This window comes from Trichomonas vaginalis, chromosome I, assembly GCF_026262505.1.
Source record: "Trichomonas vaginalis G3 chromosome I, whole genome shotgun sequence".
In the NCBI taxonomy this organism is placed as follows: domain Eukaryota; phylum Parabasalia; order Trichomonadida; family Trichomonadidae; genus Trichomonas; species Trichomonas vaginalis.
In genome coordinates, this window is record NC_067203.1 from 7,244,046 (window position 1) to 7,258,267 (window position 14,222).

The 14,222-nt window shown below is 35.0% G+C and overlaps 8 protein-coding genes and 2 pseudogenes across 10 annotated transcripts, besides 2 other annotated features; 8 read left to right on the forward strand and 2 right to left on the reverse strand.

The window, feature by feature from the left end:
• Positions 1 to 14,127: part of a mobile genetic element that runs on past the window's edge.
• TVAGG3_0945110 (uncharacterized protein) lies at positions 105 to 524 on the reverse strand (the record flags this gene model as incomplete). The annotated part of the gene is made up of 1 exon (XM_051253082.1): positions 105 to 524. A coding segment is annotated over one exon (420 nt), but the record flags the coding sequence as incomplete, so codon positions are not given.
• TVAGG3_0945120 (KilA, N-terminal/APSES-type HTH, DNA-binding family) lies at positions 587 to 1,447 on the forward strand (the record flags this gene model as incomplete). Its single annotated transcript, XM_051253083.1, has 1 exon — positions 587 to 1,447. The coding sequence occupies one exon, from the start codon at positions 587 to 589 to the stop codon at positions 1,445 to 1,447; it is 861 nt and encodes a 286-aa protein (XP_051078657.1).
• TVAGG3_0945130 (uncharacterized protein) lies at positions 1,798 to 2,271 on the reverse strand (the record flags this gene model as incomplete). The annotated part of the gene is made up of 1 exon (XM_051253084.1): positions 1,798 to 2,271. One exon carries the CDS (start codon positions 2,269 to 2,271, stop codon positions 1,798 to 1,800), a length of 474 nt encoding a protein of 157 aa, XP_051078658.1.
• On the forward strand, positions 2,361 to 6,417 carry TVAGG3_0945140 (annotated as a pseudogene). The gene has a single exon. A coding segment is annotated over exon 1 (4,057 nt).
• On the forward strand, positions 8,219 to 9,325 carry TVAGG3_0945150 (uncharacterized protein; the record flags this gene model as incomplete). Its single annotated transcript, XM_051253085.1, has 1 exon — positions 8,219 to 9,325. A coding segment is annotated over one exon (1,107 nt), but the record flags the coding sequence as incomplete, so codon positions are not given.
• TVAGG3_0945160 (uncharacterized protein) lies at positions 10,321 to 10,557 on the forward strand (the record flags this gene model as incomplete). The annotated part of the gene is made up of 1 exon (XM_001304593.2): positions 10,321 to 10,557. The coding sequence occupies one exon, from the start codon at positions 10,321 to 10,323 to the stop codon at positions 10,555 to 10,557; it is 237 nt and encodes a 78-aa protein (XP_001304594.2).
• TVAGG3_0945170 (uncharacterized protein) lies at positions 10,710 to 11,030 on the forward strand (the record flags this gene model as incomplete). Its single annotated transcript, XM_051253086.1, has 1 exon — positions 10,710 to 11,030. One exon carries the CDS (start codon positions 10,710 to 10,712, stop codon positions 11,028 to 11,030), a length of 321 nt encoding a protein of 106 aa, XP_051078660.1.
• On the forward strand, positions 11,299 to 11,613 carry TVAGG3_0945180 (uncharacterized protein; the record flags this gene model as incomplete). Its single annotated transcript, XM_051253087.1, has 1 exon — positions 11,299 to 11,613. One exon carries the CDS (start codon positions 11,299 to 11,301, stop codon positions 11,611 to 11,613), a length of 315 nt encoding a protein of 104 aa, XP_051078661.1.
• Positions 11,611 to 12,911: a mobile genetic element.
• TVAGG3_0945200 lies at positions 11,707 to 12,831 on the forward strand (annotated as a pseudogene). Its single transcript has one exon. A coding segment is annotated over exon 1 (1,125 nt).
• TVAGG3_0945210 (protein of unknown function, DUF4107 family) lies at positions 13,148 to 13,675 on the forward strand (the record flags this gene model as incomplete). Its single annotated transcript, XM_001321426.1, has 1 exon — positions 13,148 to 13,675. One exon carries the CDS (start codon positions 13,148 to 13,150, stop codon positions 13,673 to 13,675), a length of 528 nt encoding a protein of 175 aa, XP_001321461.1.
• Positions 14,128 to 14,222: the final 95 nt, after the last annotated feature.

Genomic DNA, 14,222 nt, shown 5'->3' on the forward strand with positions numbered 1-14,222 from the left:
CGCGGTTCGAACCACAGACCCTAACCCCCATAACACCACCTTAGACCACTGTGCTACGTAGCCTGTCGACATAAGATTTTATAAATTGCATATTTGACGTAAATTTATTTCCATCTGGCTTCCCACCGCATAAGATATTCATACGTGTTTGTAAGACATTCATTAAACTTCTTTTCTATTGCATCTAATCTTGCGTTATTTTTTTCAATAACTTGTCTGTATTCTTCATCATCTCCAGCAGTGTTTGGGTCTTCACGTTTAAAATATTCATTGTTAACCAATTTTTTATCTACAAATTTTATTAGTGTTTGATTCACTTCGTTATGATAACGGTCATATTCTTTCAATACGTAAGTGAAGACAAAATGCGTCGTACCTTCAATCTTAAAGCTTAAAGAACTTTCAACACAGTTTTGAGGGTCTGTCAGTGCGTCAATGAGATAGTATTCGAAGTCAGTCAATAATCTTTTTAAAGTCATTTCATACAGGATAAAATTTAATGTTGTGAAGAAATAGTGTTTATCTCAGAAAAAATAACGCTAATTTTATTTTTATTTATTTTTTTATTTTGTATGTAAAGACAGTAATGTCAACATTAGAGAACACAACAACAGTTATAGTCCATGAAGCCATAAATGAAGAATACGAGTACATACAATATAACAAACAGTTACGTCTCATTCGTTCAGTCAAAGATGACATGTACCAAATGCAAAGTATTTTGACAGCATGTTATGCTCCAGATACTAAACTTCCTAAAGACTGGTTTAGGAACCAAAGCACTATTGAACTATTAAATGAAGCACAGCGAGACATACTTTTTTCTGAAAACAGTGAAGAACAGCGAGTAGGTAAAAAACCCCAGTCGCCAAAACTCTATGAAAATCGTGAAAAATTGCCAAACGGTTTGAGAGGATATTATGTACATAGACTTCTTGTAAATGCTGTTGCAATGTGGGCTTCGCCTCGTTATGCTTGGTATGTTTGTAAACTTCTTGACGAAATTCACAGACAAGAACGCGAACAGATGGAAAAGAAACTTCAAGCAAAAGATGAAGTCATTGAATCCAAAGACAAAAGCATACAGAAAAGAATACCACGTTCAGTACCAAAAGGAAAGGAAAAGAGTTATAAGTATATGATATATACTGAAGAGATGGAAAATGAAGAAGATAAAGATATGGTTATGTTGCATTTAGTCAGAAGAAACAACAAGAGCTTTTATGACTTAGCTAAGATATATAAATCTGACAGAAACTGGTTCTATCGTGAAAACTTACCGATTTCAATGACACCGAATGAGCAAATAAAGGAAATTGTCAAAAATACTCTTCCTCAAACACACTATGACATCAAAGGTTGCACAATACTTACATTCAAAGAAGACTTACCATTGTTAAAGGAAAAAATAACAGAGTATTTCGATAACTTCAAAGAGGAAGAATGAAGTCACGGCAACATTAACGAAGAAGTCACGACAACATTAACGAAAAGAGAATGAGGTGAAAAAAGAGGTGAAAAAACGGGTGAGATCTCACCTCTTCACCTAAAATATATTTTTGTGCTATATTTACACTCATTTACGAAGAAGTCATGAATCCTACGTCAATTATGTTCGACACTGATAACATTAACGATAACATAAACGATAACATTAACGTAAACATTAACGATAAAATTTATTTCCTGGACTGTTGTCAAAATGTCATGTTGTCATCATTTTTAAAAGAAGTTAATTAACCTGGTAGCACATGGTGACGTGGTGACACTTTCAGTTATTCAAAAATATATTTTTGCTTAAATAGCTTCAGGGTCAATTTCTTCAACCATTTCACTTCCTTCGTCAATGTCAATAGAAGCTTCTTCAACCTTTGGTAAGAATTTCTGTATAACATCTTTGTTCGTTATTGTCTTCAGAGATGAAGGATAATATTTCACATTTGTTTCACCCTTCTTATATTCTTTCTGTTCGGAAAGATTCATAGCAATACTGAAGAAGTCAATGTTAGAGTTCTTTATGACAGTATAATGAGTATCTTTGACATTCACGAAGAAACTCTTTTGTTTCAAAACTACTGCTAACTCTTGTGAAGTATAACGTTTGCGGTCAATGACAATAGCTAATGGTCTGACATACTGACCAAACTTAGATTCTTTCACAAACTTCTTGTTAAAGATAACATTAACGTTTGCAGCACCATTGAACTCATTCTTGATGGCATTAGCGAGAGCATTGTATGAAAAGAACTTGCAATCTTGCATGTGTTTCATTAAAATAAAAAGTTCGAAATATTTTAAAACTAGCCTTAAAAAATCTAATCTAATTTTTTCAAAAAATATTTTTTTATTTCCTACTAAAGATGTATCGGAAGTTGTCTAAGTTAGAACACTCGGAAATAAAACAACTTCTTACAGAAGCTAATATAGATGTTGCAAAACATTACGCAACAAACAAAAAAGCACTCGCTGACTTCATTAAAGACTATAATGGTGCAATAACTTATGATAGAATTCATGAGTTCATAAAGCCGCAACGCGGCGAGGACGAAGTCCATGCAAGAGCATTTCCTTTAAATGACATTGCTATTGACTTATATCATAGACGTTCAGTACCTCATGAAGTAAGGCGTGAGATGTTTGACATAACAAATGCAAACGTTGGTCATACTCGTAAAGCTCTTTCGCATGATGTTCGTCAAGAGATGTTTGACATAACAAATGCAAACGTTGGTCATACTCGTAAAGCTCTTTCGCATGATGTTCGTCAAGAGATGTTTGACATAACAAATGCAAACGTTGGTCATACTCGTAAAGCTCTTTCGCATGATGTTCGTCAAGAGATGTTTGACATAACAAATGCAAACGTTGGTCATACTCGTAAAGCTCTTTCGCATGATGTTCGTCAAGAGATGTTTGACATAACAAATGCAAACGTTGGTGAAACAAGAAGAAGAGACGACACACTGAAACAACAGAGAAGAGAGATGTTTAAAAGTGCTATAGAACAAGTTCGAAAGCTAACGATGTCATTCGTTCCATTGACGACAAACCAAAAGAAGGTGAGAGATGGTTAAAGAAAGATGAAGAGAATAGGAAGAGAAATGTGAAGTCAGGCAATAGACTCATTGACTTTAACATCGAAGCTTTAGATGAACCAAACAGAGACTACTTACACAAACATTTCGGTAAGGTTTTCATGAGACTCTTAGAGAAATTAAAATAAACTCACAACAGAGATGGATGGTATGTTATAAACTTGGTGGAAAGTATGAATGTTCTACGTTAAACCTCAATAATATTGGAACATTACTACATCAGCTCTTGAAGGAGAACTTTATATCAGAGATAGAAGCAAATGCTGCAGGTATTGTTGAAATGCACTATGACTTCTTCTTGACAAACATAAAGAATCTTACTGAAATAAAGATGTATGATTTAACTGAATATGAAGGCTTAACGATGTCAGATGTTAAGAAAGGAAAGCCACAGAAGCGACCATATAGAGATGAAAGCACACTGACAGAAAGACAGAAAAGATTATTGAACAGACTTAAACAAACAGGAGATAAACAAGATATAGATGACTTCTGGAATGAAATCCTTGGTGAAAAGAAGTTTTATAAGAAGAGAAGCGGTCAGTTCTGGAAGTATCTTTGCACATTACCTATAAATCTTGAACGCTACCAAATCTTCAATGAACTGAACAAAAGAACTGCAACACTTATGACAGAGGACAATTGTTTCGTTTATGCTTGCATTCAGGCTGGAGTAAATGAAGAAACTATTGACCACATGAGAGAAGTCATTCGTGTTAGAGACTTTCCTCAAAGTAAAGTACAAGAAATTTCTGACGCAACAGGTATAGCATTTAATGTTACCATTGGTTACTTCAATGACTCTAGACATAATGAAATAAAGAGATATATACCAAAAGAATGTAAAACTGTTCGAACTATTGACTTACTTCTTGTTGAAGACCACTACATGCTAAATGAAAGATTACCAATGACAACATATTTCATTCGCAACTATATAGAAATCTTGAAGGAGTGTGGTGGAATGAACATTGAGAAACAGATGAAGATTTATACAAAGAGAGATGATAAATACATTGTTCGCATGGATAGAACTACACCGCTATGGGATGTTATGAAAACATTGTGGGAGTGCAAATATTTCGAACCTATTTCTTATGGAGAACTTTTCACATATACGACTGACTTATATAAACAGAACCTTGCACCATTTAAAGATTTGACATATGCTCCAAAGTATTGTGTACAACTGAAGAAGAAAGCAGAGTCAAAAGAAGTAAATAAAAATAAGTGCAAGTTCATTCCTGAGCATGTTTTCTTTGCTGACTTTGAGTGTAGTACCGATGGCTTTCATAAAGCTTTTAACATCTGTTATGACAGTGAAGATGGTTCAGTGAGTGAAAGCATATGGGGTCAAAACTGTGCAACAGAATTTTTGGAGCGACTTCCTGACAAGAGTTTAATATATTTCCATAACCTCAGCTATGATATAAACTTCATCTTAAGACACATGACAGAAGTGAAAGGAACTCCCATCATTAAAGGTTCACGAACAATGCAAATAACTGGCTTATATAAAGGAAGGGCAATTATTATAAAAGACTCTTACAGTGTTATAAATAAGAAGCTTAAACTATTTCCTGCTATGTTTAACTTACAAACAGGACCGAAAGAAGTATTTCCATACAACTACTACAGCAGTGTTTTGTTAGCAAATGACAACAGAACTGGTGTCATTTCTGAAGCATGTAAGTTTGTAAAAGATATTGAAACGTTCATGAAGAACATAGATTCCATCAAAGGTTGCAGAATAGATGAAAACCACTTCGACTTAGAAAAATATAGCACGTTTTACTGCAAACAAGATGTAAGAATTTTAAGAGAAGGTTTTGTAAAGTTCCGCAATGACTTATTGAAAGAGTTTGATTTAAACGTTTATGACTACGTTAGTATTTGTTCTATTGCTAACAAATTGTTTGAGAACAGAGTGTACTTCACGAATGGAAATCTTTATGACCTCTCAAATAAACCAAGAGAATTTATTTCGAGATGCATTCAAGGTGGAAGATGTATGTTGTCAGATAACATTAAACAAAAGAGCAAAAAGAAACTCATTGCTGACTTCGATGCTGTTTCATTATATCCATCAGCTATAGCAAGACTTTATACTTTAGAAGGAATTCCAAAAGTATTGAAGGATGAGATGTTAAGCACAGAGTATCTCATGAGACATTTATTCGATGACGACCAAAAGGAACCCATTGGTGAAAAGTTTATGTCTGGTTTCTTTGTTCTCATTAAGATAACAGAGATTGGAATACATAGACACTTTCCTTTAATAGTTTGTGACCCTGAACTAAATCCAGAACTTAACGTTCCCAGAAGTTCAAACACTTGCTGTTTAATGTATGTTGACCATATAACATTACAAGACCTCATAAAATATCAAGGTGTCAAATGTGAAGTGTTGCAAGGATACTATTACGATGGAAACAGAGATATGAGAATAAGAGATGAAGTAAAGAAGTTGTTTGAGTTAAGGTTAAAGTATAAGAAAGAAGAAAACCCATTACAAGAAATTATAAAACTCATTCTGAACAGCATTTATGGCAAAACTATTCTATCTCCTATTGAGTCAAAAATAACCATAGTAAATGACAAAGATGCTATAAGATATGCCATCAGAAACTACAACCATATAGTGAAGTTCGAAGGTTTGGATGGTTCAGATAAAACTATTTTCAAGCTAACGAAAAGCATTTGCAGACACTTTAACTTTTGCCCACTTGGTGTAAATATTCTATCAATGTCAAAACGTATTATGAATGAAGTGTTTTGCACTGCTGAGGACATGGGTCTTCAAATATTTTACCAGGACTGTGATAGCATGCATATTTTCAATGAAGACATACCACGTTTAGCTCATGAATTTAAGAAGAGATACGGTAGAGAACTTATTGGTAAAAACCTTGGTCAGTTTCATAGTGACTTCGCAGAAATAACACCTGGAAAACAAAGTTTAGCATACAAGTCAATATTTTGTGGAAAGAAGACTTACATAGACTTACTCACGAATGATTTAAATGAAGTTGCATTCCATGCACGTTGCAAAGGTGTCAAACAAGACGTCCTTGCTTTAACAGCAAATGAAATGTTTCCTGAAGCTATACAATGCTATTACAATGAAGATAAGAACATTCACATACCTGTTGGAACATATGACAAAGACTCTGAGTTCAGTGTCATGAAACTTTATAAAGCACTTTATGACGGTCAAGAGATTGGATTTGACTTATGTAAGTCTTCTAGTCCTTGCTTTGCTGAAAAGTTTAACTTCTCAATAACGACTAAAACAAGCTTTATTCGTAAGTTGAAGTTCTGAGGTCATTTATTTTTGTCAGCAATGAGGTCATGAATGAGGTCAGCAATGAGGTCATGAATGAGGTCAGCAATGAGGTCATGAATGAGGTCATTTATTTTTGTCAGCAATGAGGTCATTCATGATAAAAATAAGCCGCTAGCGGCAAGGGCGAAGCCCATGTGGTCATTTACAATACTGCGATGGTAGAGTTTAAGAGTTGTGCTTCAATGTAGAGACAGTCCTTATGGTCTGGAGGTAAGAACACTGGGCAGTTATGGTCATGAGTGGAGAACATGTCTATCCAAAACTCACGATTGAAGCCAGTTAATTTATAGTATTTAGGGTTAGGAAGTGGTGTAGTTCTTGTATGACCAATGAACTCATTTTCAACTCCCTTACTTAAGTTTGAATATAATATAGCTTGCTTTCTATCCCAAATGCCAGGTGTTACAATCTTTGAAAATTCATTTTTCCTCGGAAGCATTGCATCATAATTGAAAACATTCTTGAAATCATCACTTGGTTCAGAGATTTGAAATCTTATACGTAATGGATTTTCTTTCTTTTAGCGACTTCATTGAATGGTGAGAATACAACAAACTGACAGTCATGTGTTCCATCTTCATTTTCATTAAATTCATAATGAAAGTCTATAAGTTGTGGCTGACTACCTTCTTCTTTCAGTTGTGCAAGAAACTCACGTAAAGGCTGTAAAGTTTGTACTTCAATGTTAAACTTTTTCTCGAACATTTCATTAAATGAAATCATACATTGCAACAATGTTGTATCGTCTTTAAAGTATTTGTATATGTGAATGTTTTGGGCGCTTAAAGACTGTTCGTCATTTTCTATCTCGACTTGAAGTATAAAGTCAACCTTTCTAAAGCACGTGTTATATACATAGATGTTATGCCAATGTACTTCTCTTCATTTATGTTCACAATCCAGTCTGTTGGAAACTTAAACGTTACTCTGTTCCCCTTTATTTTGACGTCAGGGTTTTCACTACTGAACGCAACAGATAAAGGTATTTGTCTATACATTTATTCGGATAAAAATAAACCATTTACTCTTTCTTCACTTCAGCTTCTTTAGCTTTTGCTTCAGCTTCTTCTCTAGCTTTTTCGCCAGTACTTGGGTTCTTTGTCTTCCAGCAGCTAATGCAGCAAGTTGTTTTTCACTAAGTTTTCTCTTTGGTCTCTCTGGCTTTTGTTCTTGTTTTTGTTCCTTCAGTTCGGATAAAATTTGCTCGCGAATTTCTTTCTTCAATGCTTCAACATCTATGACCCCTTGGGTCTTGTCCGTAGGGCTTGTCTGAGTCATTTGACTGCAGATAAAAAACAAAATTAAAACTTTAACCGATGTAAAATGAGCTTGTCAAAATCAGAGCGAGAGTCTATTATATTAAATGACGCAAGAGGAATACAACATCCTTTCTATTACGTAAGTCAGAGTAAAGATGGTAAAATATACGTAAGAAAAAGAAAGGTTCCATTAGCGAATGCAGAAAGCGACAACATTAAGGTGCATGGCAGGAGGGTGAAGCCCATATAAAACCTTCTGTTCAAACTGAAAAGTCAATAGAACAAGAAGAAAAGAAGCCAGATGTACTTTCAATAACGAACCAAGAGCTTATTGCAAAGTTCGTGAATTTCATTGAAAAACAAACCGAGTCAAAGAACCCTGACCCGCCAGTGAAAGAAGTTGAGACAAAAGAGAATGTACAGTTCATTGAAAATGTCAAGAAACAACTTCCACCACGAATGCCAAGAAGAAGAGTGAGAATAATGAAGTAAATAGATATTTTTATCGAAGTAAATACATGCAGAACGAACAGTTAAACGAATTTACTCCAGCAGAGCATATTCATCAGATTCGCTCATATTTCGATATCATAGACAATGCAGTTCAAATTGGTGACACTAATAGAAAATATTCTGACGCAAAGATTCCATCACAACCTGGAACTGCTAAAGATAACACATGGGTAACATTCAATCTCTCACCTCCTGGTGAAAATATGTTGGACCTTTACAATACATTCATTACGTATAAAATGGAAGGTCAATTTATTGTAGATAAAGAAATTGGTTCAGGTTCCAATAAAACAAACCCACCAGGATTTTGGATTGGTTTCGATGACGCTTTCTATGCAGTTGCTGGATATCAAATCCTTGCAAATGGTCGTATCGTATATTCTCAAGACAACGCAAGAGAAGAAGCATATATAACTTCAAACTCACAAACTACCGAACAAATAAAGAAAGTAGATGTTTTCTCAAAGACTCGACATGAAGATGTATGGAGTCATTCGGGAACATGCAGAACAGGACAAATTGTTAGTGGTCCAATTACAGCAGGAAAATCATTTGATTTTAAGCTTCGTTTAAGAATTCCTGTTAGAAGATTCCTTCCATTAGAAGCTATTCGATTTATTCCAGCTTTTGCAGGAAACATTCAGCTTAAAGTAAAGTTCAGTAGCGACGCCTTACAATGCACATCTATATCTGTAAATGATATCATTGCTTTCAATCCAACTCTTAAAGTTGCATTTGCTTCAGATTCAAATCCACCGACAAATAAATTTGTTCCATGGAATGAACCATTCACTATGATAACGAAGGCAGTAGAAGCTAGTGGAACAGTTACTATTACAACTGTAACCCAGCAACTATTTCGAACAAAGATGGATTTTAATGAATGTTTCATTCATCCAAAGTCATTCTCTTTAGACCCTAACATTTATACAGAACTTGTAGAACATTATACAAACGAGGCTTTATGTTTTCCTGTTAAAGTTATGGATTGGATTCCTATGGACGGTTCATTCTCAAAGAATACAGATAGTTCAAGTGCAACATTTACAGCAGCTTATACGCCTATTAATGTTAAAAGTATTTGGGCACTATTTAGAAAGAAAGACAACTATTATGTTAATTTTGAGAACCCTAAGTTTAAATATCTTCAGCTTTCCATGGGAGCTTATGGAAATATGCCTGCAGAACCTGAAAAATCATATGGACCTGTATTTTATGAAATGGTTGCGAACGCTTGCAATACAAACAATGATATGATGGATTTAATGAAGATGTTATGAGGTCATTGGTGGATGATGGTAGTGTGGAACATAAATGGGATAGCTATGACAACACACATTTCTTATGTGGTTTTCCAACAGAAGTGGACTTTTGCTTCCAGCAAGGTCAAACATCTACTGCTCCAATAACATACAAATTGTCTGTTAAAGGACCTATTGAACTAGCAACTGAAAACGTACCAAAGCCACTTATTGGATTTATGAGGGATTGTTGCTTTGCCAATTCAGTGCGTCAGGCATACCAATAATAAGATTGACGACTATAACTTAGCAACGGACGACAGTGAGGAATAAAGGATGAACGTTTATTTTTAAAGCTTATAAATGAGTTCTTCATCAAGCTCTCGTGAACCTTCACCATCTATGAAACAAACTTTACCAAACGATTATGGAGCACCTATTGAATATTTCTTACGAGCTGCACAATGGCAAAGAGCAGTCTCACCAAGGTTAGGTGTTCCACCAGCTCCTGTCAAAAATAGCATTTGGTCAAGTCCTTATATAAATATGGTCTCCCACTAGGTTTGCTAGCTACAGCAGGAGCAGTATGATGTTGAAAAGAAATAAAGCAAATGTTGTAAATAATACTGAAGTAGCTGAAGTTAAACAAACTCCAACACCTTCGCCAAAACCAACGCCTTCACAACAAACCTTCAATGACTCCTGAACCTATGGAAGTACAAACTCCTGTTCAAAAGTCAACTCCTAAACCGACTCCAACATTTAAACCAGAACCTACTCCTCAAATAAATCGTAAAACTCCTGCGTTTCCTTACTGAAAAAATAACGTTATTTTTATTTAATATTAAAATTTTTATTTGATTGAAATGACAAATAAAGTCACTGAAGCAATGAAACAAAAGTTTTTGGTAGAATACATTAAATCAGGAACTATTCCAGAAGGTTTTTACATTCATACTATGAAGGATGGTAGAGTTCAGTTTAGAAAGATAAAGCAACCATTAGATAAAGAAGGAATTTTGAGAAAGATTAAACTTCATGAGGACAACATTGCTGAACTTAAGAAGAAGTTAGAAGAGTTGGAGAAAGGAAGAGAGTTATAAAGCAATGAATTCAAGTGGGTGAAAAAAGAGGTGAAAAAACGGGTGAGATCTCACCTCTTCACCTAAATTTATTTTTGTGCTATGTTTTCATACGTGTGAGGGTGGTGAGATCATTTATTTTTAAGTTTATTTTTTATTTTATTTGGATGTAAATGACGAAAACTATTGAGATAACAAACTACAACGGTCATGAGTTCAAGAATTTGTTCTTCGTTCCTCGTGAAAATACATTCTATCAGATACGAGGGAGAAAGGGTAAAGTTAGTTTGAGCGTTTATGAAGGAATGAAGAATGGAAAGTTTATACAAGCATACGATACAAACGGTAAACGTGTTTCATTAGCTTTGTCAAAACTTACTAACATTCATTTTGACAGTGACTTTGACCTATATGAAGAAGAAAGTGAGTCAGAAGATTATGAGCTGTTATGTGAAGCACAGCAATGGGAGGAGTTGCAATACTTTTGTAAGTGAGAACGTTTATTTTTTACATTAGTGAAGTCGTTTGTGAAAACGTTTATTTTTTCATTAGTGAGGTGAAGTGGTTGGCGGCTTTATAAATATTTAAGGTTAAGTTAGTTTTTGTGTTTGTGTTGTAAAATATACGTTAACGGTTTTGTAAAGTGTCAAATTCACAAGTATTGGGTAATGTGGAACGTAGTGCCACCATACACGACTTAGGTATACTAACTTAGATAATGACGATTGCTTTAAGAAAATATTTAAATACAGTGACTCAACGATGTCAATAGATGACCTTCGTGGAATGTTACCATCGACATTTACAGTAGAAGGTTCAGCAGGATTGCTTACAAGATTGTCAATTGGTGGTATTTGGTCTCGTGAGAATATTGTTATAAAATCCAGTATAAGTGAATTTGCTGAAGAATCTATATTATGTCTTTCAAACTACATGTATTCGCCGCCGAAGCATTATAGTATAACAAACTTTGTCAGTAAGTTTAACATAAGACTTGTCGAACCTTCTTCAATGAAAGATGTTGTGCTACCCAAAGACGGAAAGGATGGGCTCATTATTGAAATGATTTTAATATAGGGTGTCCAAAGGTGCGTTTAGCACAGCGCTCTATATGAGACTATTAAAGGAGATATATGCTGATTATAAATATATAATAAAAAATATGAATATATGTATATGATGAGTAAGTTGTATTTTGGCGCCATGCCGGGATATAAAATGAATTTTGAGACAAGAGGCGGTTTCGCGGGAAATTTTGGCGGGATTTTTTCATTTTTTTAATGAATCATAAAGAAAACATCCTCGCTCTTGCAAAAAAATGCAAAGACTGTAAAAAAATCTACGAGACATTGGTAAAATGCTTCGGTATGGATGCTCCTCTATTCCACTTAACGTATCATGTTAGGATGTATCACTTCATGAACAAAAAGGCGCCCATATAAAAATTGACAAAAAATCGCCGGATCAAAGAAAAATCAAAGCAATTCTTCAAGCGCTAGATGAAGACCCAAGAGCATCACTCAGAAGGATAGAGGAGATGACAAAGATACCACGTACAACAGTCAGTTATTATCTGCACAATTATTTGAACTACAAACTAGCGTATACACGTTGGGTTCCGCACAACTTTAATTCAGTTCAAAAAAAAATCTAGAGTCTAATCTTCGAAGAGCTCCTCTCTATATTGGGTGCGTATCAATCCAAGAAGTTTCGCTTTTTTAGTAACAGGGGACGAGTCTTGGTTTCAATATGCAACAGAAGCCAAAATCATGTGGATCCCGAAGGATGAAAATCCGCAAACATTCCCGAAGAAAAAAATTGACACACCAATGATGATGTTGTCGGTTTTTTGGGGCGTGAATGGCATCATCGCAATTGATATTCTTCAAAAACCTAATACGATGAATGCTCAGTATCTAATTGACAATGTTCTTACTCAAATTATCAATTCTGATGAGTTTGAGAAATCCAAACAACAAAAACAAAAGTTTGCAATTCATTTTGATAATTCAAGAGTTCACAAAAGTCATAAGGTAATGAATTACTTAGTGGAAAACAATGTCAAAGTTGTTCCAAACCCAATTTATTCACCTGATATTGCACACCTCTGACTTTTATTTATTCGGCACGCTAAAAAAGAGAGCTGAAGGACGCGAATTCGCGAGTCCAGATGATCTTGAAAATTTTGTAAGAGAGCAATTTGAGCAATTTTCTCATGATGATTTAAAGCGTGTCTTTGAAGCCTGGATCGATCGCTGCGAACGCGTGATTGAATCCAATGGTGATTATATTTAAATAAACTTTATATATATGTAACTTGTTTATTTCTATTCGCAGTATTCAGGTTTGTGCTAAACACACCTTTGGACACCCTATAGCATATTAAATGAGCTTGTTCTTGAAGGTCATTTATGATGAAATAACTGTTGTAGAAGATGTTAGCAATTGTTCAGACATTTTGAAGCGTATAGATGATATAAGAAAGAAGTTAGATAGACCGCAAAGCGGTGAGGGCGAAGCCTGTGAGAACGCTTATGTTTCATTGACTTTCTCCAGTAACGAGAACTTTTATGAGATAATATTGAAGAGAGATGATTTTAATATGGTGTAAATGGTAGCTTGGGCAGCTTTAGGCGCAATGGGAACAAAAGCATTAGCATTTGGAGCAAAAGCACTTGGAGCTTATGACGCAGTAAATAAAATGAGTGGAGGAAGGGTTTCGAAGACATTAGATGCAAATAAAGGGAAGATTGGAGGCTGGGTTGCAAAGAAGTTAAGATTAAATAAAATAGGGCTCATAAATAAAGAATCCAATTTGGTTGCGACTGAGTCAGAAAATGCTTTAGGAAAGGACGATGAGTTTGCAAAACACGCAAAAGACTTTAATGACCAGATGAAAGGTGAAACAATACATTTAAATAGAGTCGATGGAACTAAAGAAAATGTTTCTTCTCCACCAGTAGTTCTTCCGTATGGTCCCTATGGAATGTATGGAAACTCTTACGAAAGACCATTTGACCCATTGACTGGTGGAAGTAACTGGTATCATTATGGACGAAGAAGAAAGACAGTCAAGTTGGAGACAGACGTGAAGAAAGCAACTAAAAAGAAACCAAGGAAGAGAGTTATAAAGCAATGAATTCAACAGGGTAGAAATGAGGTTAGAAATCAGGTTAGATCTAACCTTCTACCCTAAATTTATTTTTGTGCTATGTTTTCATACGTGTGAGGGTGGTGATATCATTTATTTTTATATAAATGACGAAAACTATTGAGATAACAAACTACAACGGTCATGAGTTCAAGAATTTGTTCTTCGTTCCGCGTGAGAATACATTCTATCAGATACGAGGGAGAAAGGGTAAAGTTAGTTTAAGCATTTATGATAGCAAACATAATGGAAAGTTTATACAAGCAGTAGATACAAACGGTAAGCGTGTTTCATTACATTTGTCAAAACTTATAAACATTAATTATGACAGCGACTTTGACTCTGACGATTGGAGCGACAGCAGCGATACTGAAGAATATGAACTATTGTGTGAAGCACAGCAATGGGAGGAGTAGCATACTCTTGTAAATGAGAACATTAGTGTGAACGTTAGTGTGTACGTTAGTGAGAACGTTAGTGAGAACGTTTATTTTTTCATGCATGTGCATTGTGTCGCGGGGAGTTGCCATGGGCA